This window comes from Equus quagga, chromosome 13 (assembly GCF_021613505.1).
Source record: "Equus quagga isolate Etosha38 chromosome 13, UCLA_HA_Equagga_1.0, whole genome shotgun sequence".
Lineage (NCBI taxonomy): Eukaryota > Metazoa > Chordata > Mammalia > Perissodactyla > Equidae > Equus > Equus quagga.
In genome coordinates this window covers 9,614,205-9,637,172 of record NC_060279.1, presented here as the reverse complement: position 1 = coordinate 9,637,172, position 22,968 = coordinate 9,614,205, and the positions used below count along the sequence as shown (strand labels likewise).

At 44.1% G+C, this 22,968-nt stretch overlaps 2 protein-coding genes across 3 annotated transcripts in view; one reads left to right on the top strand and one right to left on the bottom strand.

Annotated features, from left to right (window-relative positions):
* The first annotated feature begins 7,609 nt into the window (after positions 1-7,609).
* Positions 7,610-22,907, top strand: SERPINC1 (serpin family C member 1). Its single transcript, XM_046680905.1, has 10 exons — positions 7,610-7,650; positions 8,705-8,752; positions 10,671-10,852; positions 12,593-12,755; positions 14,800-15,169; positions 15,486-15,701; positions 16,576-16,713; positions 18,443-18,833; positions 20,043-20,107; positions 22,652-22,907. Exons 1-10 carry the CDS (start codon positions 7,625-7,627, stop codon positions 22,820-22,822), a joined length of 1,770 nt encoding a protein of 589 aa, XP_046536861.1. The 5' UTR covers positions 7,610-7,624; the 3' UTR covers positions 22,823-22,907.
* Positions 20,114-22,968, bottom strand: part of ZBTB37 (zinc finger and BTB domain containing 37) — a 30,328-nt gene continuing 27,473 nt past the window's right edge. For both annotated transcript variants that reach the window (XM_046680908.1, XM_046680911.1), the window contains one exon: positions 20,114-20,269. The gene's annotated coding sequence lies outside the window, so the exon portion shown is untranslated. The remainder of the gene's footprint in view (positions 20,270-22,968) is intronic.

Below are 22,968 nucleotides of genomic sequence, written 5' to 3'. Positions count from 1 at the left end.
TATTAGATAATACCAAGGAATGGCATTTTTGTTTAGCGTGATAATAGCGACATGGCCGTGTAAGAAAATGTCTACGTTTTTAAAAGATGCATAACTGACGATGGCTGGGATTTCCTTTAAAATAACTAAAAAGAAAAGTAATACACATTGTAGTGAAGGTTATTTACTACTCCTACTGACAATTAGCAATGAAATATCCAATGGTAGCAAATCTGACCTCAACAAAAGGGGCCATGGTAAAAAAGAGGATATGAAGGACGGTAACTACTGCAACCATCCTTGAGTGTTATAAAATCTAGAGTAGGACTTCCAAAACCAGCCCTGCTGTCTTTACCACTTAGCTAGGCCTACCCTGCTCACGTGCAGTAGGGTACTTTCTGACCCCTTAGACTGAGATGCACTTAGATTGATACAACTTTGGTTTTTGTGTGCATTAGCACTCAATTTCAGTGACCAGCTAAGCTGCAATGATTAGTAAATCCCTCTGCTTTCCAATTTGGTAGCTCATTCAGTTAACGGCTGCCACTCTTATTTGGAACACCTAGCGCACCAAAAGTGAACTTTCAACTACTCACTTGACGCCCGCTACAGTGTTTACTAACGTACTTTATTGAGTACTGTGCAGCACTGTTTAGGACAAAGAGAAAATACTGTCTCTACCCTCAAGGAGCTTAGACTCCAAGAGTGGAACTTGACATATATGCAGTTTAAAAATAGGTAACAATCAGGGCCAGCCCCGTGGCCCAGTGGTTAAGTTCATGTGCTCCAGCTTTGGCGGCCCAGGGTTTTGCCAGTTCGGATCCTGGACGCGGACATGGCACCACTCATCAGGCCACGCTGAGGCGGCATCCCACATGCCACAACTAGGAGGACCCACAACTAAAAATATACAACTATGTACCGAGGGGCTTGGGGAGAAAAAGGAAAAATAAAATCTTTAAAGAAAAAATAGGTAACAATCATCTACAAAACACTAGACAGAATTACCAAAGAATTACTCATCCACAATTGTCCTCAGAAGAGCAAGGAGCTCAGACTACACAGAGAAGACTTCACTTGCCTGGCTGCGGAAGTTTCACTGAAGGTAAGACTTGAAGAATGGAGAGAATAGGGGTAGGCTGTTGGAGGCAAGAGACTCCTAGTCAGAGAAAATAGGATGTGTGAACTCAGAAAGAAGGGGAAAACCTGTGCTGTGGAAACTGGAAGAAGGTCATTGAGGCTGAAGTAGAGGGAGAAGGGAGTGGCCTGGGAGGAGGTCGAGCCAGATCCAAGAGGCCTGCAGACCATGCTTAGGTGTTCGGATTTTATCCCGAAAGTAAAGGGAATCCACGAAAGGGTGGTGAGCAGGGGAATGAAGGAATCAGATTTGTGCCTTTGTCTTCACGTTTACTGGATGGCTGCTTTGTCAGTGCTTCTCAAACTCAATGTCCATAGAGTTCCCCTGGGCTGTACGTAGAGTTCACTGCTGTCACTGTTCTAGCAGGCCTGCAGTGGGGCCTAACGTTATCTAACCTGCTCTTAGGTGATGCCGGTGCTCTTTGTCCAAAGACCACACTTTTGAGTAAGGTTCTATGTGATAGGCAATTTTAGAAGCAGAAAGATCCAGTTTCTGCCTATCATTTAAATTTTAGTGAAATGAGGGGCTGGCCCTGTGGCCGAGTGGTTAAGTTCGCGCGCTCCGCTGCAGGTGGCCCAGGGTTTCGTTGGTTTGAATCCTAGGCGCAGACATGGCACTGCTCATCAAACCATGCTGAGGCAGCATCCCACATACCACAACTAGAAGGACCCACAATGAAGAATATACAACTATGTACTGGGGGGCTTTGGGGAGAAAAAGGAAAAAAAAAAAATCTTAAAAAATAAATAAATAAATAAATTTTAGTGAAATGAATGAGATGTAAGACATAATTAGCACCACCCGGGGACTGCTTAAAGGAAAATGTGTAAGGCTGGAGCAGCATGGTGATTCAGGAAAGTCTTTACATCTGAAGAGTTGATCCTGAAAGATGTGGAAGGTTTATAGGATGGACAAGGTGAGGAGTGGAGACTCCTGCCCTGGGAGCATCTACACAATTGTGAAAGAGTGTGGCCTCATAACAGAACTTCAAGGAGCTGAGATAGGTAGAAAAGATATGTTGAGGCCGGGTCTTGAAAAGCTTTGTGTACTATTCTGAGTTTGGATTTCATCCTTTAGCAATTAAAAACCAGCAAAAATTTTAAGCCAGAGAGTGACGTGATTACAAGCATAACTTGGAGATACTGAGGGTTCGTATCCAGACCACCACAATAAAGTGAATGTCGCAATAAAGTGAGCCATACAAAGTTTATGGCTTCCCAGTGCATATAAAAGTTAGATTTACACTATACTGTGGTCTATTAAGTGTGCAATAGCATTAAATCTGAAAAAACAATGTACATACCTTAATTAAAAAATACTTTATATTGGAGCCAGCCCAGTGGCGTAGTGCTTAAGTTCATGTGCTCCACTTCAGCAGCCCAGGGTTCATGGGTTTGGATCCTGGGCACAGACCTATACACTGCTCATTAAGCCATGCTGTGGTGGCATCCCACATACAAAATAGAGGAAGATTGGTAAAGATGTTAGCTCAGGGCCAATGTTCTTCACACACACACACACACACACACACACACACACACAAAGCTTTATTGCTTAAAAATACTGACCGTCATCTGAGCCTTCAGCGAGTCATCATCTTTTTGCCAGTGGAGGGTCTTGCCTCAATATTGATGGCTGCTGACTGATCAGGGTGGTGGTTGCTGACAGTTGGGGTGCTTGTGGAAATTTTCTAAAGACAACAATGAAGTTTGCTACATTGATTGACTTCCTTTCATGAAGGATTTCTCTGTAGTACGAGATACTGTTTGATAACATAAACTTCTTTCAAAATTGGAGTCAATCCTCTCTAACCTTCCCACTGCTTTACCAACTACGTTCTAAAGCTTTTGTTGTCATTTCAACAAGCTTCACAGCATCTTCACCAGGGGTAGATTCTGTCTCAAGAAATCACTTTTGGGGCTGGCCCCGTGGCCGAGTGGTTAAGGTCGCACGCTCTGCTGCAGGCGGCCCAGTGTTTCGTTGGTTCGTATCCTGGGCGCGGACATGGCACTGCTCATCAAACCATACTGAGGCAGCGTCCCACATGCCATAACTGGAAGGACCCACATGAAGAATATACAACTATGTACTGGGGGGCTTTGGGGAGAAAAAGGAAAAACTAAAAAGTCTTTAGAAAAAAAAAAGAAACCATTTTCTTTGCTCATCTATAAGAAGCAACTCCTCTCTGTTAAAGTTTGTCATGAGATTGCAGCAACACAGCCACATCTTCAGGCCCCACTTCTAAGTCTAGTTCTCTTGCTATTTCCACCACAGCTGCAGTTACTTCCTCCACTGAAGTCTTGAACCCCTCAAAGTCATCCATGAGGGTTGAAATCAACTTCTTTCAAACTCCTGTTAATGTTGATATTTTGACCTCTTCCCATGAACCAATCACAAATGTTCTTAGTGGCATCTAGAATGGTGAATCCTTTCCAGAAGGTTTTTGATTTACTTTTCCCAGATCTATTAGAGGAATCCTTATCTATGGCAGCTATACAGCCTTACAAAATGAATTTCTTAAACCATAAGACTTGAAAGTCAAAACTACTCCTTGATCCATGGGCTGCAGAATTGATGTTGTGTTAGCAGGCATGAAAACAGCATTGATGTCGCACATCTCCGTCAGAGCTCTTGGGTGTCCAGGTGCACTGTTATGAGCAGTAATATTTGGAAAGGAATCTTTCTTTCTGAGCAGTAGTTCTCAACAGTGGGCTTAAAATATTCAGTAAACCGTGTTGTAAACAGGTGTACTTTCATCCAGGCTTTGTTGTTCCATTTATAGAACACAGAGTTGATTTAGCGTAGTTCTTAAGGGCCCTAGGATTTTCAGAATGATAAATGAGCACTGGCTTCAACTTAAAGGCAATGCAACTTCACCAGCTACGTTAGCCCCTAACAAGAGAGTCAGCCTGTCCTTTGAAGCTTTGAAGCCAGGCATTGACTTCTCTCTAGCTCCAAAAGTCCTAGATGGCATCTTCTTCCAGTACAAGGCTGTTTCATCTACATTGAAAATCTGTAGTTTACTGTAGCCCCCTTCATGAATTAGCTTCGCTGGATCTTCTGGAGAACTTGCTGCAGCTTCTACATGAGCACTTGCTGCTTCCCCTGGCACTTTTATGTCATGGAGACGGCTTCTTTCCTTAAACCTCATGAACCAACCTCTGCTTCTTCAAACTTTTCTTCTGCAGCTTCCTCCCCTCTCTCAGCCTTCATAGAATTGAAGAGAGTTGGGGCCTTCTCTGGATTAGGCTTTGGTTTCAGGGAATGTTTTGGCTGGTTTCATCTTCTATCCAGACCACTACAACTTTCTCCTTATCAGCAATAAGACTGTTTCACTTTCTTATCATTCATGTGTTCACGGGAGTAGCACTTTTAATTTCCTTCAAGAACTCCTTTGCATTCACAACTTGGCTATTTAGCACAAGTGGTCTAGCTTTTGGCCTATCTTGGCTTTTGACATGCCTTCCTCACTAAGCCTCTTCATTTCTAGGTTTTGGTTTAAAGTGAGAGACGTGTGACTCTTCCTTTCACTTGAACACTCCGGAGCATTGTAGGGTTATTAATTGGCCTAATTTCAATATTGTTGCGTCTCAGGGAATAGTGCAAAGAGAGGGAGAGAGACGGGGGGAACGGTTGATCAGTGGAGCACTCAGAACACACATTTATTGATTAATTTGTCATCTTATATGGGCACGGTTTGTGCCCCCCAAAACAATTAAATAGGAACATCAGAGATCACTGATCACAGATCACCATAACAAATATAATAACTAAAATGTTTGAAATATTGCAAGAATTACCAAAATGTGACCCTGAGATACAAAGTGAGCAAATGCTGTTGGAAAAATGGCGCTGATAGACTTGCTTGATGCAGGGTTGCCACAAACCTTCAATTTGTAAAAAAACACAGTATCTGAAGTGCAATAAAAGAAGTATGCCTGTATTGTGATTTGAAGCGGAATAGGACATGAGGCAGAGGGCCCAGTTATGAATCTGTTGCAGTAGACTTACAAGAAATAAAAAGGACCTGCACCAGGACTTTGGAAGTGAAGAGGAGGGGAGGAATTTTGAAACAGTGTTTGAGTGTTTAACTTGAGAACAAATGGCACGATTGGCATTACTAAACAGCCACACGGGTACCGCCAAAGTTAGCTGCTTCCCACAGTTGCCTTGACTAAGCTCTCTGTATGCTCCTGTATCACTAAGTTAAAGGGAAAAAATTACCTTTGCAGTATCAAAGCCCTTGAAAATAATCAGTTTCAAGGAAAACCTACAGTCATCTCAGTTTATCACTGCCTTCTTATCCTCCCAAGTCCAAAAATGTTCAGGTTATTATGGTCTAAAAGGTGTCCTCTAAGTTTCCTCAGTCCCTACCCTTGCCCTTGTCTTCATGTAACTGACTAGGCCTTCGGTTATCCTGACAAGCTAGGGAAACCGATGAAGTCCTGGACCTAGGGCCTGGCTCGGTTTCCTCTCCAGAGCGGGCTGGCCCATTTCTCTAACAGTGAGCAGCTCGAGGGATTTGCCTCCAGCACCATTCCCTGGTGAGCTGAGCTTGCGTAGTCGCCCAAGATGACATCCCTGAACCTTGTTTCTTTCGGAGTTAGAACAACCTGTACCCAAGGAGCACCTGTTGGTTTTCAGCACTGGCTGTTAGGAGGGGCCTGAAACCAACCATGTGTCCTGATGGGATAAAACGTGCCAAGCCACATTGATTCCTAGACCCTCGTTTCTGCCTCACTCCTGAAATGGACTTGGTCAAGTTTGCTGGAGCAGCCCTTGGCAGAGGTGCGTAAGAGGCACCCTCAGGTGATTGACCTCTACTTACCAAAACACAGACCCATGGCCTTAGCTTTACTATGAGTTTCTTTCTCATGTTTCTGGGTCTATCCAACCTGTCCCCTATCTCTCCAGGGAACTTTCTCCCACTCCCTCTGCCTCTGCTGTCTGTCTTCTCTCTCTCTGTCTCTTTTACCACCTACAACTTCCTGGGCTAATGTGGAAGCAATGAGCTTTGACTGCATGCAGTTCTCTCTTGCTCAACCTCCCAAGAATACCCTTGCCCAGTGTTTCTGTTCATCAAGGTGTCAATTCCCTGGTATAAGTAAGCATTTTGACTTTCCTTGATAATCTTAACTTTCCATTTGGGATGAATTTAAAGTATTTTCCTGTTAAGTCAACAAAGCTACTCTGAACCTTGGTTTCTTCAAACACAAATATTTATTCAGTACCTGGTACTTTCAAGACCCAGTGGCATGTGCACTTGACATGTTCAATAAATATTTGTTGTTTTGGTTTGGTTTCTCTGGAACTAAAACTGACCTTTCCAACAGTTATGAGAATTTGGACAATTTCCAGTGAGATGCTTTGAGCGTCTCACCTGAAAGCTGCCAGGTGATAATGCAGGATTTATTTTGATAAACTTTACTTCGCCTTTATTAAAATGTCATAACCACCTAGTGAAATGGAAACCCAAGGGCGTTGGAGATGACTGTTTTTCGTGCTAGATGTTTGGCCAAATTTCTATGGAAGAGTTAAGCTTTGAGTTACTCAGTAACCACAGCAGGAGCTCTGCTCTACTGTTTGTCCCCTGCCAAGGTCTTACTCTTGGATCCAAAGAAACAAATAGAACAGCCCAGGATATGAGGCAATGGCAAGGTCCGGCTGAATTACCTGCTCATCGGAGTTACTACTGAGACTAGAGGCAGGGCTGGGGAAAGAGGAATTTTTTTATTATATTACAGACCTTAAAGGAAGTATTAAAAAAGGGAGGGGGTTTGAACACGACATTCCTTCCTCTCCACAGCTCCTCAAATGTACCCCTAACGCAGCAAAGCACAGAGAGGTCCTTTGGGCTCCTTCTGAACTTGTTTCCACTCAGAGTAGAGAAAAATAGTGCCACACGAAAGTAGGGAATCCTTTTCAGAAATGAATTTTTACCTGATAAAAGTTCTTAAGAAGTCTGCTGCCCATTCCAGAAATGGTTAGAAGTTTCCATGAGGAATTTGATTTAAAAAATCTTTATATATTTAAATATGCACAATTGTTAAAACACTTTACAGAATACTGATAACAATGTGTGTGTGTGAATTTATTTACATACGGAGAGAGTCACAAATTAGTTTGGCAGCATACAAGCTCTTTTTTCCTTTACTCTTCAAGCCAGTCTAAGATGAACCAAGAGGAAAGGGATTCAGAGGTCATCAAAATCTGTGCAGTGAAGGCCAAGGGCAGCCGTGTGCAATGAGAGCCAGAGACTAGGTTAAAGACTGCCAAAGACGAACCGAAAATCTCATGTGGAATGTGCAACAGAGACAAACGCTTCCTAATAAAATATGGGCAATCAAAGAAAAAGATGGCAGCCCCTGGGTTCCTTTCTGGGCCTTGGATTTTGAGGGAATCATGGACAAACTTGACAGAGAAAAATGAAGAGGAGAAGAATCAGATGGTGACATATCTTGTCCCAAGGAAAACAATTGGATGCTGTGAGTTTTAACCTTGGAAATCATGGACGTTTTCTTCAGAGCTATCACGTAAGAGCACAGACATGTGGGAGCACACAAGGGTTTGAATCTCAGCTTTGCTAGCTTTGTGATTTGGGGCAAGTTCTTAGCCCTTGCGAATAGCAGTTTTGTCATCTGTACACTGGGCCTCATATCTTCCTGGTGGAGCTGGCGAGAGAATTATATAAGCTCGTGCTTATAAAGCACTGAGCACAGATCCTGGTATGTACTGAGTGTTTTTAAATGGCACCTATTATTATCATATTCAAATATGTAAAGAACTTGACCTGAACTAACATCTAGCTGTAAAGTAATGGTTAAATTAGAGACAATGGATTATACAGCCTTTAGAAATCCGGGGCTTAGTGGTTAAGTTCACTGCAGCGGCCCAGGGTTTTGCCGGTTCGGATCCTGGGCGCGGACATGGCACTGCTCATCAGGCCATGTTGAGACGGCGTTCCACAAAGCACAACCAGAGGCACTCACAACTAGAATATGCAACTATGTACTAGGGGCTTTGGGGAGAAGGAGAAGGAACAAAAAAACCAATTATTTTGCGGGGCAGGCACATCCTCTGTCCCTCTGCAGACACTCCCACCTGGCTTCTCTCACTCTCCCTTTCTCCCGCGTCACCAGTCAGGGGTTCAGCTGCCTGTCACGCCCTCTCTCCAAGCTCTGTGGAATGCCACACCAACACCCTTGTTGCTCACAAAGTCGAGACCTCTTTGAAGAGGCGATATACTGACATGTTCCAAATAGAAAACTAACTAGGAAGGTGCATATTGATAAGTCTTACTCCCACCCCTGTCTGTCCAGCCCTCACCCCTAAAATCTTGCTTTGTGACACGCAGGGTAGCACACTATAAACACTGCTCTGAGCTTGCTTTTTTTGCAGTTAATTATCCTGGAGATCCTTCCATATCAGTACAAAGCAAGCACCCTCCTTCTTTTTGACAGGGCACAGTTTTCCAGAGCACGGATGTACTTTGGTTTATTTAATGAGTCCTTCGTAGACGGGAGTTGTCTTTAATCTTGTGCTGTTGCAAATCAGGTACCGTTGGTGACTTCATTTATACCTATGCAGATGCATCTGTAGGAGACATTTCCTGAAGTGGGATTTCCAGCTCAAAGGGTAAATTCATTTATAATTTTGGTATTGCCAAATGTCCCTTCAAAGGGTAATAGCACTCTGCACTCCCACCAGCAATGAGTGAAAGAGCCCATTTCCTCACACTCTAGCAAGAGAGTGTGTTGTCTAATTTAGTCAATCTCTTTTAATTCTAATGATTTTAACAATAATCACTTTAATGGAATCGGATGGGAAATAGGAAAGTACAGTGCTTAAAAAGTCTTGCAGGGGGCCGGCCCGGTGGCGCAGGAGTTAAGTGCGCATGTTCCACTTCGACAGCCTGGGGTTTGCCAGTTCTGATCCCAGGTGCAGACATGGCACAGCTTGGCAAGCCATGCTGTGGTGGGCGTCCCACATATAATGTAGAGGAAGATGGGCACGAATGTTAGCTCAGGGCCAGTCTTCCTCAGCAAAAAGAGGAGGATTGGCGGCAGATGTTAGCTCAGAGCTAATTTTCCTCAAAAAAAAAAAATGTCTTGCGAAAGGACCATTGAGGGATGCTAAAATTAACAGGTGAAAGTTGGGTAAAAAATAGTATATTTACATATTCTCAAAGTATCTTACCACAAGATACTTATTTTAAAAAAAAAGAGGAAATGTAATTTTACAGCAGAGAAAGAAATCTGGCAGACACTATCTTAACCAAACGATCAAAGTTAACACCACTGGTAATGGGACAAATCGACATCATGTGCCTCCTAATGCTACGCACCGAGAAGAACACACTAGTACTTCTGTAGTTTCCTTCCCAAGAAAAGTATAACTTGAATCTAATCCTGAAGAAACCTCAGATATACACAAATTGAGAGACGTTCTTCACAAAACAACTGGCCTATACTCTCAAAAAACGCCAAAGTCATGAAAGACAAAGAAAAGAGAGCAACTATTCCAAACTAGACAAGACTAAAGAGACATAACAATTAAATGCAATGTATGGTCCTGGACTAGGAAAAGGAAAAAAAAATTTTGGGGGGGGGTATAAATTGACATTTCCCAAAGTGTGGTCCATGCACCCTAGGATGGTCCCAAGACCTTTCAGTGTATGCATGAAGTCAAACAATTTTAATATATAACTATTTAAATAATGACATTTAGAGGTTATTCAGCAAGACTATACAAGGATCCTGAGACCAAAAGGTTTGAGAAGCACTGCTGTGAAGAAGACGAGCAGGATGCCTGACAAACCTAGACTAAGTTTATAGGTTTGAAAATAGTACGGTATCAACGTCAATCTCCTGACGTTGATCACTGCACCGTGCTATATAAAGTCCTTGTCTTTAGGAACTTCATACTATTTAGAGGTAAAAGGGCATTATATCTTCAAACTACTATCAACAGTACAGAAAAATAATTTATATTATTATTATATATGTATTATATGTTCGTGTATAAATATACATATAGAGAGAGAGAATGGAAAGCAAATGTGGTAAAATGTTAACAGTGTTAACACCGGAGAATTTGGGTAAAGGGTGTACAAGAATATTTTGTACTATTTCTGCAACTATTCTATTAGTCTGAAATTATTTCAAAATAGAAAAAGATTTTTAAGCCTTAGTCTAGCAAAATTCTTACAACATTCTCACCTCCAGATCGTCCTCCTCCCACCCCCGCTCCATTGACCAGACCCTCCTGTATGCCCTTCCCTGTACACACTTCAGTCATATGACCAGTAGCATTGATTGGCACGTTTATCCTCACGTCTTGGTTCTGCTATGAGGCACAGAGCTCCTTGAGGGCACAGTCATCTTTACATGCCCAGGCCAGCGCCATGCCTGGTACATACAGGCATTTATTAAATATTTGTTAAATAATGATCATATGGCTTGATGAGTGAATGAAAAAATTAAGCTCAACCTGTGATGTATAGTTCCCAATGACCTGGCCGGGGGTATCTGCACCCTTATCTTTTTTCCTGCAGATGCTCACCAAACCTCCTCCACCCCTGTGCTGGGCCCACTCATCTGCTCTCTTCTGAGGACCTTGTTTTCAAGGCACAAATCTCACGACTCCTGCAAGCTGGAACGACAGGTCTGATCAGCATGTTCCCACCTCAAGATCTTTGTATTTCCTGTTCATCTATGTGGACAGCTTTTCCCAAAGGTATTTACGTGGCTCCCTCTCTCATTTTGTTCTTGTCTCTTAATGTCAGTTCATAAGGGAGGCCTTTCGTACCACCCTTTTGAAAATGGCAACCTCCCTACCTCCCCCATCACCTCCTATTCCCTTGCCCTGTATTGCCCTGCATTGTTCTCCATGGCCCTTACTAACACCTGACCAACAGCCCATACATTTATTTATTTATTTATTTTTAATTTTTTTGAGGAAGGTTAGCCCTGAGCTAACATCTCCTGCCAATCGTCCTCTTTTTGCTGAGGAAGACTGGCCCTGAGCTAACATCTGCGCCCATCTTCCTCTACTTTATATGTGGGACGCCTACCACAGCATGGCTTTTGCCAAGTGGTGCCACGCCCACACCCGGGATCCAAACCAGCAAACCCTGGGCCACCCTAGTGGAATGTGCAAACTTAACCACTGTGCCACGGGGCCAGCCCCATATATATTTATTTTTTATAAACTGATTCTTTATTTGATTGCTGCCTGTCTCCCCTGACTGGAGTCCCCAGCCCCTAGAACAGCGCCTGCTGGTACAGGTAGCGCTCTTGTGTTTATTGGACACAAGTTGTTGAACAGGAGACTTTTCAATTGTCTTTAATCTAGAGTGACAAGGAGCCTCTGAGAGTTCTGGGGCCTTTTAGGACAATTCCTTGTAACTGTTGACACTGCACACAGGGGTCCTTGAGGTGTTCAGGGTCTAAATCATCCAAGAACTTGGACACAGCTTCAGTCTGGACAGAGATTTCCTGTCTAATGAATAAAGAACTTTCTAGAATTCCTATGACTGTATCAACTTCAAGGAGTCTTCAATCACACAGAAGTCGGCATACTTATCTTCTGAAAACTGTTGCAGCAATCTTTGTGATACTGTTTTTGGCTCTTTAGGAAGAGGGTTATATAAATAAACCTGCGCTTTATCTCCATTAGTTTGAACCCATGTAATTTTCCAATAAATAAAATAAGTAAAAATAATACACACAAAGAAATTGGTTTGTTTGCTTTTAAAGAAGTATTTCAGCGGTTGCTTGTACATTTTTCACCTGCCCCTCACTCTGTCTCCAGATCCCCTAGCAGGATTTTCCTACATGTCTCCCCAACCAGCTCATCCACCTTAGAATCAGCCTTGGCATGCATCCTGATGCCCCTGCGCTTGTCGCCCCGTCCCATCACTTCAGGGCTGAGTGGAGAAAGTTTCCATTCTTGGACCACAGGAGGACCACTGTGTGTCCTGGTCTGGGTCACGGACACGTTGGCTCTTAGAAGTCTGAAGGCAGCAACTTGTTTCAGAATATTCCTCTTCTCCCCTCTCTGATTAGATATTCTGGACTCTCTTCCTCTCTCTTTCCCTAAAGAAAGCTGTGAAAGAGAGGGTATTTCACCGAGCAGGTAGAAGGCTAGAAGTTTCTGGACATTCAACGTGGCTAGTTATAGTCATCTATTTTCTATCTCTTGGTTTGGTTCAACAGGAAAAAACTCCTGCAGACAAAGTCTTAGTCAGGCATTTTCTGACCAAGTTTGAATCTGTGAACATGTTCTCGTTTTCCTTTTCTGTAAAGATGAAGAAGAGAGCAGGGCAGTATGGGTAAGAAAGGTGGGCCTTGCTTTCCCTGGACCTGACTGAACTTTAAAACTTCTCTACTAATTAAACAACACTGGGCTCTACACTTTGCTTAACCCTGGGAGCTGGTCATCAGCCTTTGACCTCAGTCCTTCCCTCCTCACCAGCTCCCTCCCCAACCCCAGCCTCTGGAACCTCAGTCAGATTTAGAGGAAAGAACCAGTTTTCAGAGAGATTGCCTCACACCACACCATCTCCACTCACCCAGCCCTGTGGAAGATTAGCCACCATGTTTTCCAGTGGGATAGAAACTGTAGCTGCTGCAAAAAGGTAAGAGGGGTGAGATTTCCCTTTGCATGCCCTCACCGGGTTTTCTGACCTCTGAATGACACTCGAGGATGACCTTGACACCTTCGAGAAGACCAGGCCCTCTCTCTGGTAGTTACAATCAAAGACTTCTTTGGAAGACGTCATTCCAGGGGCCCTCCCTCCCACCCTCCTCTTGGGCTAAGGCCTTCCCTAAGCCACACCTTGGGTTCTTAGCTCAAGAAACAAAGGGGATGTCTTCCCTTGTGTGAAGACGCTGTGCCAGTGCCAGCCCTCACAGCAGCCAGGAGACACTCTAAGGGGAATCCCTGGGCCTGCCATACATCTGAAATGAGGGCAAATTTAATCTGTGAGGACCTCCTAACTCCCTTTTTCCTTCTCCTTCCGCTTGGTTGCCTTCCCCCATCCTGCCCAAGATCTCGGTGACATTTGACTAAAGGATTGCAGCCCTATTTCCTTTCCTCACAGTGAGATTCCCTCCTCCTGCGACACCACACGCTTCCCCTTCTTGATCTGGGCTATTACAGGAAGCTAGAAGTGAGGCTATGGCTCAATCATCTTGGGGTTTTTTGTGCTTAACAGAGCTCCCAGGGCCCTCTCAGCCTCCACTTGTTTTTCTTAAGGTAGCTCAGGGACAAAATGGGTATCAGAAGGCCAGCAAGATGGGGAGATGAACATCAAGGTACTGTCTGTCTGCGTCTTCACCCTGCCTTCCATACCTCCCTCAGTGCCTCCACTTCTCTCCCACTCGGTGCCTCTGCTCTTTAAGGGGCTCAGATCACGCATGAAGTCAAGCACCCTCAGCTGTCCCCAGCTTCCAGCCAGCCCCGCACGTGCTCAGCAGACCGCCTCAGCAAATCCTTTCTGCACTGCATGCCTGTCTTTTTCTGCCAGGGGAAGATTGAGAAGACTCAGTACCCACATCCAGACTCCCTTCTCTAGATCCACGGACCCCAAGTCAGCCAGAAGGAGCCCCTGGCCCACCTTGTCTTGTCTACAAAAATATTACAAGAGAGTTTATCTCTTGGTTTGCTTAATTGGGTCTCAATTCTCATAATATGCTAATCTCTTTTTTTTGAAAGTGAGATTAGTTTCATTTAACTTTAGTGAACCCATGTGGGAATGTATTAAAATTTCCAGGCAACAGACAATGATGAGTGCCTGAACTAAGGCAGTGCGAGCAGGGGAACAGAATTGATTGAATCTAGGGTCTGACTAAATGTGGAGGGTGAGAGGTAAGAAGCCAGAGTGGCCCCCAGATTTCTGGACTGGCTGACAGGGCTCATGAAGGGCCTGTTTGCTGAGTTGGAGGACACAGAAGGAGAAGTGAGCATGTGGGTGAGAGTTACGAGTTCAGTCTTGTGGTATTTCACTACGGAATCTGCAGGACATCCAGGTGGAATTGTCCAGCAAACAACTGGTCTGGAGCTCAGTGGAAGGGTTAGGGCTGGAGCTAGAGATTTGGGTTTCCAGCACATGGTAATGCCTTTGCCCCACTCACTCCTTCTTACCCCACTTGTATTACTGTAATCTCTCTGCCGCATCAATCAGAATCTCTAATCCTTTACCAGGATTAAATTCCTGGTAAGTTTGGATTAAAGTCCAGGTTAAATTCCATCCGTCTTTGAGGTCTCCCCCACACAGCTTCTGTAGATGGCTCCTCCTACTGCCCTAACTCTTCACTGGGCACTAAGGTTCCTGGCCTATTTTTCTCCCCTGCGAGTCCCATCTCACCAAGTGGAAGCTCTGCATTCTTTCTTTCTCCCGGTATGGAGCCTTGGGCACACGATACTTCTAATAAGCATCAGTTGCTTCAATAGGTGACTCTCATTTCAACATGACTAGGTCCAGGCAAATGGAAACTTCCACTTGCAAGGAGTCTAGGACTGGACTTGTCCTGGGCGCTTGTACTTTTCAAAGGTTTTGGCCCTCCTGCTGGTTACCCCAGGTGGGCTGGAATCCTATGCTTACTGGGACAAGTCTGTGGTGGGCAGAGGGGATAGGAAGTCTCCTAGTCTAGCTAAACTCAGCTTTCTGTCCCCCATAGGAGGGTATGTCTTCTCTCCTTGCTGCTCTTCGGCCTCTGGGGTTGTGTGACCTGTCACTGGAGCCCTGTGGAGGACATCTGCACAGCCAAGCCTCGGGACATTCCTGTGAATCCTATGTGCATATACCGGTCCCCAGAGAAGAAGGCAACTGAGGATGAGGGCTCTGAGCAGAAGATCCCTGAGGCCACCAACCGGCGGGTCTGGGAACTGTCCAAGGCCAATTCCCGCTTTGCCACCGCCTTCTATCAGCACCTGGCAGACTTCAAGAATGACAGCGACAACATTTTCCTGTCACCCCTGAGTATCTCCACAGCTTTTGCTATGACCAAGCTGGGTGCCTGTGACAACACCCTCAAGGAGCTGATGGAGGTACAGCCTAAAGCCCTTCTGCCCAGGCTTGTTGCTGGGATCCCCAAGAAAATATCTGTGTATGGGTGAAGAGCCCTTCAGAGACTTTTGGTGGTATCCCAGTCTCTTTGTGTTTCTTTTTCCCTTTCTCCTTCCTACTCTTCTTTTTTTATTTAGAAAACATGAGCTGAGAATTTATGCTGTGCCAGGCATAGGGCTTGAAGGAGCTCACAACTGAGGTGGCTGTTAGTCAGGGGTTGACCAGCATTGTGCTCACCACCCATGTTAGCTAGGTGGCCTCACCGGACCCACTACCATTTTCTTTTGTTCTCCACAGGTTTTTAAGTTTGATACTATCTCTGAGAAAACATCTGATCAGATCCACTTTTTCTTTGCCAAATTGAACTGCCGACTTTATCGAAAAGCCAATAAATCCTCCGAGTTGGTATCCGCCAATCGCCTTTTTGGAGAGAAATCCCTTACCTTCAATGAGACCTACCAAGACATCAGTGAGGTGGTCTATGGAGCCAAGCTCAAGCCCCTGGACTTCAAGGTGAGTTGCAGATGTCACCCCTGACCTCAGAGTTCTTCCTCTCTACTGAGACTGAGGAGATGGAGAAGCGGGATCCAAATTAACACTCCTCTGCTAGTTGAAGGCAGGCGGAGGGAGTGACTATGAGTCAGAACCCCTGGAATACTTATTCTTGCTTGAAACTGAGAAATCAATGGTATCTACGGCTTGTAGTGGTTGCTCTGAAAAAGCTGTATAAATAATAAATTCTTCATTTCATCCATCAAGTTAAAATATATACCAAAACATATTCTGGAGATTCCAATCCTACAAGATTTCCTATTAGTTTAATTTTTAAAAATTACCATGGTCAAATAAAATTGGTGTATGGTGCATGTTATAGTCTCCTCTTGGAGAACCGTGAAGCAGATGAGCCTATTAAGTGTTAAGAGAAGTCCTGCAACAAAGAAGTCTATTATTGCCTTTGTATTGTCATCATTTCTCACATTTTTTTGATCACATGGGTATCCCTCCTGCCACGCCACACTCCCTTGCCCCCCAATCACTCATTAGCTTCCCATAGAACATGTTTTGGAAACCTGAAGTCTTGTGAGTTCAGGTTTCCAAAGTCAGAGAAGATAATATTTTGTTTTCTTTTTCCATGACTGTTTTCTCCTTTACTGTTCCTTTATTTCTTCCTATTTCTCTTTTTTTCTGTTAATATTTATTAACTATATGGAAGATTCGTGGTGCTATACTATATATGTGAGGTTTCCCCAATCTGGGTTAGAGAGAGGGCTTAACTAGATGGTAGAAAAGGACAGAGGGATGATGAACAAAATAAAATGCTGCACGGGGACATGGAGAAACTGATTGAACAGCACAGGTGGGTAGGCTTGTTTCCTGTCTCCCTCAGGAAAATGCGGAGCAGTCCAGAGCGACCATCAACCAGTGGATATCCAATAAGACTGAAGGACGTATCACTGACGTCATTCCCCATGGAGCCATCAATGAGCTCACTGTTCTGGTGCTGGTCAACACCATTTACTTCAAGGTACTCAAAATGGCCCTGGAGAGACCCCAGGGATGACCTCTTGCCCTCTAGCTCACCCTCTTGCACACCAGTGGGCATGTGTAGGTAGATCCTTTCTGAGAAGTGGTACATGAATGGTCTGGGCAGAAATACAAATTTGCTGAGACTCTAGAACCATGTCTAGGGCTATGGCTGCCGGGCTGAGCTCCAGGGGGGCCTGGTAGTATCTCTGGGCCCAATGCCCACACTCACAAATCCAGCATGCCAAGCAGAAAGGCATGCATGGTGACAAATTCTCATATATATGTGATAATTTCTGCTGCCCACTTAACTCCATTTTGAAATCTGGGACAAAGTGACAGAGTCTATCGATAATCTTCAATGATGAGATTTTCGCCATCATCTAGCTCCTACAGTGACTCAAATTTCCCCTTGCCTGAAGCTTCTGAACCTCCAGGTGCCAGACTAACTGCAAACTTTGTGGAGGCCTGTGATTTGATCATGCAGATGGCCTTATCTTTCTCAGAGAGTCAAGAGTTCTAAAGACCGTTCCAACTCGATTACATTCAGGAAGGAGAATGAAGGAGAGGGTACTGGGAATAAACATATCACTGATACTCAGGAGGGCCACCAATTTAAGGCAGGTAGAATTGTGGCAGATTTGCCCATCCTGCGTCACGCTCCATATGCATCCGTCCCCGCCACAGGGCCCAGAGGTTTAGCCAGTCACTGCTATTGCCAACCACTCTGTCACTCGGGGGTTCTCTCTCCCAAGACTGGAGTAGGTTGCGTTTCCATAGTGTGTATTGCCCTTTATGGTTCATGGAAAAATTTTCCAATTCACTAGCCGTCTTGATCCTCATAACATCACAAGTGAGACCTTGGGCCGCTCAGACAGATTATTTAGTTTAAGTCTTGACTCTTCCGTTTCTGACTGTGTGAACTCAGGCTAGTTACCTAAGACCTTTCTCTGCCCCGATTTCTGTATCTGTAAAATGGTAATAATGATACACCTCCCTTTCAGGGTTACGGAGGGGACTGAATAAGTTAATGCATGTCAAATGCTTAGAGTGGTTTCTGGCACACAGTCAGCATCCTACAAATATTAGTGATCACCAGCTCCTAATTGTATAGATGAAGAACCACCACTCAAAGAGTTAAATGACTTGTCTCAAAATCAAAGAGCCAGAAGATGACAAGGAATGGTTATTACAACTCAGAAATGTCAAAGGAGTGTCTTTTATCCCCTCCCTCTTTGAACAGGAAGTTGGCCAGGACTCCCCCTCTGCCTGGTGGTACTCCCAGATGACCCCCTGGGTTATTGCCTGTGTCTAGCCTTTATTCATCAGGGGCAAAGCACAGCATTTTGGAGGATGCCCTTTGAGAAAGAGGCTGGTGGGAGGCAGAAAGCAAAAGGCAATTAGATTTAAACTGAAGAGTCTCGTGAAGAAGCCAGTGGGTTGTTCTTGGTTATAGTTCTTATTTTTCTCATTATAAAAGCAAGTAAATTTTCAGCAAATGCTGAAAATCTGGGAAATACAGAAAAGTTCACAGAAAAAAAATCATTCATAATTCCATCATCTGACACATTGTTAACCTTTTCATGCATATCTCTCTATTCTTTTTTCCTAATAATTATACTTACATATTAATGTAATAAAATAATGTGAGTATTTCCCATGTCAAAATTCTCCTACGATGTTTTTGGTCCTCTTGCTTTATGATTCTCCCACCTGGCATCTTCTTCCAGGGCCTGTGGAAGTCAAAGTTCAGCCCTGAGAACACAAGGAAGGAACCTTTCTACAAGGCTGATGGACAGTCATGTCCAGCATCCATGATGTACCAGGAAGGCAAGTTCCACTATCGGCGTGTGGCAGAAGGCACCCAGGTGATTGAGTTGCCCTTCAAGGGTGATGACATCACCATGGTACTCATCCTGCCCAAGCCTGAGAAGAGCTTGGCCAAGGTGGAGCAGCAACTCACCCCAGAAGTGCTTCAGGAGTGGCTGGATGAGCTGACAGAGACGCTGCTGGTGGTCCACATGCCCCGCTTCCGCATTGAGGACAGCTTCAGTGTGAAGGAGCATCTACAAGACATGGGCCTTGTGGACCTATTCAACCCTGAAAAGTCCAAGCTTCCAGGTTTGTGTTGGAAAGGCTTTCCTCCTCTCTCTGCTGGTCTGACCAAAGGTGGAAGAGTTGGAGAAAGAGTAAAAAAGAGCAATGAGGGGCTGACCCGGTGGCCCTGTGTTCTCTGCTTCTGTGGCCCCGGGTTCACTGGTTCAAATCTCAGGTATGGACCTACGCACCACTTATCAAGCCATGCTGTGGCAGGCGTCCCACATATGAAATAGAGGAAGATGGGCACAGATGTTAGATCAGGGCCAGTCTTCCTCAACAAAAAGAGGAGGATTGGTGGTGTATGTTAGCTCAGGGCTAATCTTCCTCAAAAAAATAAATAAATAAAATAACGTAAAATAAAATGAAACGTTAAAAAAAAGAAAAGAGCAACGAGTCAGGACATCTAGATTCTAATCCCAGTTCTACTGCTAACTCAGGGAAATCCCTTTCCCTCTCAACGTCTTAGTTTTCTCTTCTGTAAAAGGGGGAGTTTGCTTTTGGATCTCCATGGGTCCAGTTGGCACTGGAACCCTTTAAGTCTGTAACTGACAGAGGAGATGGGACCACATAGAGAAGAACTTGAAAAGACATCAAAATTCAGAGCAAAGAGACAGATATGATTAAGAACTGGGACATCTAGGACCCACAAACTAGGCATAGCTGACATTTAATAGGCTTTCACCTGATATTCCAAATGGCTTGTGTATTTTCCTTAAAGTCACTAGCACAGACACAGCCAATTTTTCCCAGTCACGGTACTCCAGCAATGGTGTTCACTTGGTGTGGTTCCTCCAAGCCTCCACCTTTTAAAAATCTTAATTAAAGTATCTCTGTGTTTAAAAAGACATTTATAATGTTAGGTAATTTGAATTATCTTTAAATGGGCTATCTTTAAATTAGGTCTGAAAACCAATCCCTCTCTTAAAAATGTTGCCAAACTGGAAAGAAAGACATTCCTGCTAGATAGAGTGAGTTTTTCTTTAAGAAGACTGCCCCTCTACTCCCACCCAAGAGCTGAAGCATGATATTAAAGTCACATGAGCCAGGCGGAATAAGCCCAAAGTACTTTATTATTTTTAACATGTATTTATTTTGGGAGTATTTTTAGGTGAGGGTTGAGGATTTCTTCTTATCTTTTAAAAAAGCTCCTTAATTCAAAGTGAATTCCTTTCTGTGGGTTAGAGCCAATTTTCTCCTATTTCACAGAGGCTTCTTGGGTCTTCCTTATAGGTATTGTTGCAGAAGGCCGGAGCGACCTGTACGTCTCAGATGCATTCCATAAGGCATTTCTCGAGGTGAGTACACCTCCCTGGGCTCTCTCTTCTTATGCTGCTTTTTTATTCCCATGCTGCTTTATTATTTAATACATCCATATCTCATGTGATCTGTAACTTTGGAGTTCTTGCTCCACTGGCTCTTATGGTATAGATAACCAATGCATGAACAGCAGAAGACAACTGTGGAAAAAGACATATTTCAGCGTCTGTCAAACCCCAAATCTGTAGCCCCTCCTCCATGAGGATTGCTCAATATAGCCCTGCTCTGAAGGGCTCATGGTCTAATTGTCCCACCCTCCCCCCCGCCACCTCTCCTGAAGCAGGTCAAGCAGGAACAACGTTAAGGAGAGAGTGACACAGGAAAATGAGCCAGCAAAGGCCACTGAGAAGGAATTCAGAGGAGGAGAACCAGGAGAGTATGAGCTCCTGGAAACCAGGGAGGAGCTTTAAGAAAATGGAAAGCATCTAGTAACAAGATTGACAAGTGATCATAGGTTACCTTTCCCTGAGGAATCTGGACAGAATAGTGGAGTCATATGCCTAACTGTAGTGGTTGAAGAGCAAAGGGAAGGTAAGGAGGGGCAGCTGGTGAGTGTGGATCATGTCCTAAAGTGTGTTCCAGAGAACTAGGTCTCTAGACTACACTGCAGATTACAAAACGGTGGGCGGTTAAATAAATGTATATCCTTTTCTTGGGAAATTAACAAGAATTAATACACACTGGCTTGTTGAAGTCTGAGAAGTTCCACAGTGAAGAAAACAGTTCAATATTGCTTACCCTGGCGTTGCTCCAACTAAGGTGCCCAGGGAACCCTTTCCTAGTGTAATAGCTGTGTAAAGCCTGGAGAACTTCTGGTTCTCAAACAAATACTGAATAGGGACCAATAGCATTAGTTATCTGGGGAGCTTGACTTTTGGAGAGTCCAGGATGGGGCCTAAGAATCTGTATATTTATGAAGCTCCTCAAGGGACTTTCATGCACAATCAGGCTTGGGAACCGCTTGTGTAGACTACTCTTTGGAGGAACCAGGCTGTGAGGGAAATGAGATGGGCCAAAGTCAGAGAAGGTCACAGGATTGAGGAAATTGCAAAGAAAGAAGGTTGTGGTTGAAGAGGAAGGTTTCAGAGCATGGTGCCAGTAAATATAGCTGCAGAGTCCAAGCTCAGTGGAAATATGTAGTTCTGCGGCAAGTGGAGGGATCAAGGGACAGGAGGAAGTCTGACTAATAGTAATGGGAGTGAAAAAATGCGACAGCTTGAAAAACAGAAGGTTATAGTCTGAGAGAGGATAATGTAATCATATTTTAAATGGTAGATTAGTTCTGAGAGATGGCAAGTTCAAAGTGTAGCCATGGGACTGGTTTGCTTAAGCAGAGCGAAAGTAATGCTCACTGGGTTTGATGAGATGAAAGAAATGGGAGGTTAGAGTATTGCATGAGTCTCCTACCAAGGAATTTTAATTGTCTAGGTCAAATGATAGCAGGAGTTAGGGTGGACAGAAAACCTATGAGCTAGGCGCCCAAATCCTTGATGAGGGGATATAATCCTTAGGACAATAGATGTCAGTGACCTGTAAGACAACAGCAAGAGTAGAGGGATGTATCTTACAGATATTGAGGTCAGAACAAGGCATTTTACATGAGGACTGAATGAATGATTTTGGAAGTAAAAACAACACAACTGACACCTTCTCAATATACAGGACCCCAACTAACTGTAGATCTCATGGGAGGTCATTAAAAACCAGAAATCTGATTTGAATAAAAGGATCTTGGTCTTACAAAAACTCCAGTCTGCTCCTAAATTTACTTCTAGAATGATCATGAAATAGTATGAGGAGATGGGGCTTGGGTGGTGGAGGTAAGGAAGAAGGGAGGGAGAGAACATCACCAACCAGCTCCACAAAGCTCAGGGATCTGAAGTGCTTTCAGTAACAGGCAGGCACAGAGTCTTAGTGATATTCTGGGGCTCCAAAGAAGACTTTCTGAAGGTTTTTCCCTCTAGACCTATGGCAGTTCTGCTTATCAGCAAGTTCGAATACCATTATTTCAGTCTATTACTCCAAGAAATACTCATCTCATCCAGCCAGAGTACCCTCCTGTTTTCATAGGCCTATGTCCTCAGTGGCTGCTTGACATAGTTACATATGGGATCTTGATGCTCCAAGAGTGAAACTCTCTTAACTATAGAGCTCTGATCTTGAGTCGAAAATCTCTTTTAGCATCTCGTACAAAATAATCCTCTTGTAATACCATGTACAATAATGCCAGCCAGAAATGCGACGACCTTGTGTACATCCAGATTTCTGAGTTCAGGGGTTATCTGAATGGAACCCTAGCACTTATTATCCAGCACAAGGCTTGGAAGAACACAAGTGCTTACATCGATATTCAAAGAATGAGTAAAAGTAAGGTTATGGACAGAACCCGACCTGACCCAATGTCCTTTCTATTGGATAACAAATAGCATTTTGAGGAATTGCTGTGTCCATGGATGATTTACCTGCCTATAATGAACTGCAGAGTAGTTAATGTAGCAGTTTCTTTCCTATTTGACCCACAGGTAAATGAGGAAGGCAGTGAAGCTGCAGCAAGTACCGCCGTTGTGATCGCTGGCCGTTCGCTGAACCCCAACAGAGTGACCTTCAAGGCCAACAGGCCCTTCCTGGTTCTTATAAGGGAAGTTGCTCTGAACACTATTATCTTCATGGGCAGAGTAGCCAACCCCTGCTAAACACTAAAGTGTTCCTATTCTTTGCACCTCCTCCTATTTTGGTTTGTGAACAGAAGCAAAAATAAATACTACGCCCATCTCACAATTATGAATGGACTTTGCCATCTGAAATGAAGACAAGGAAAGGAGAAACAGATAGAGACGCT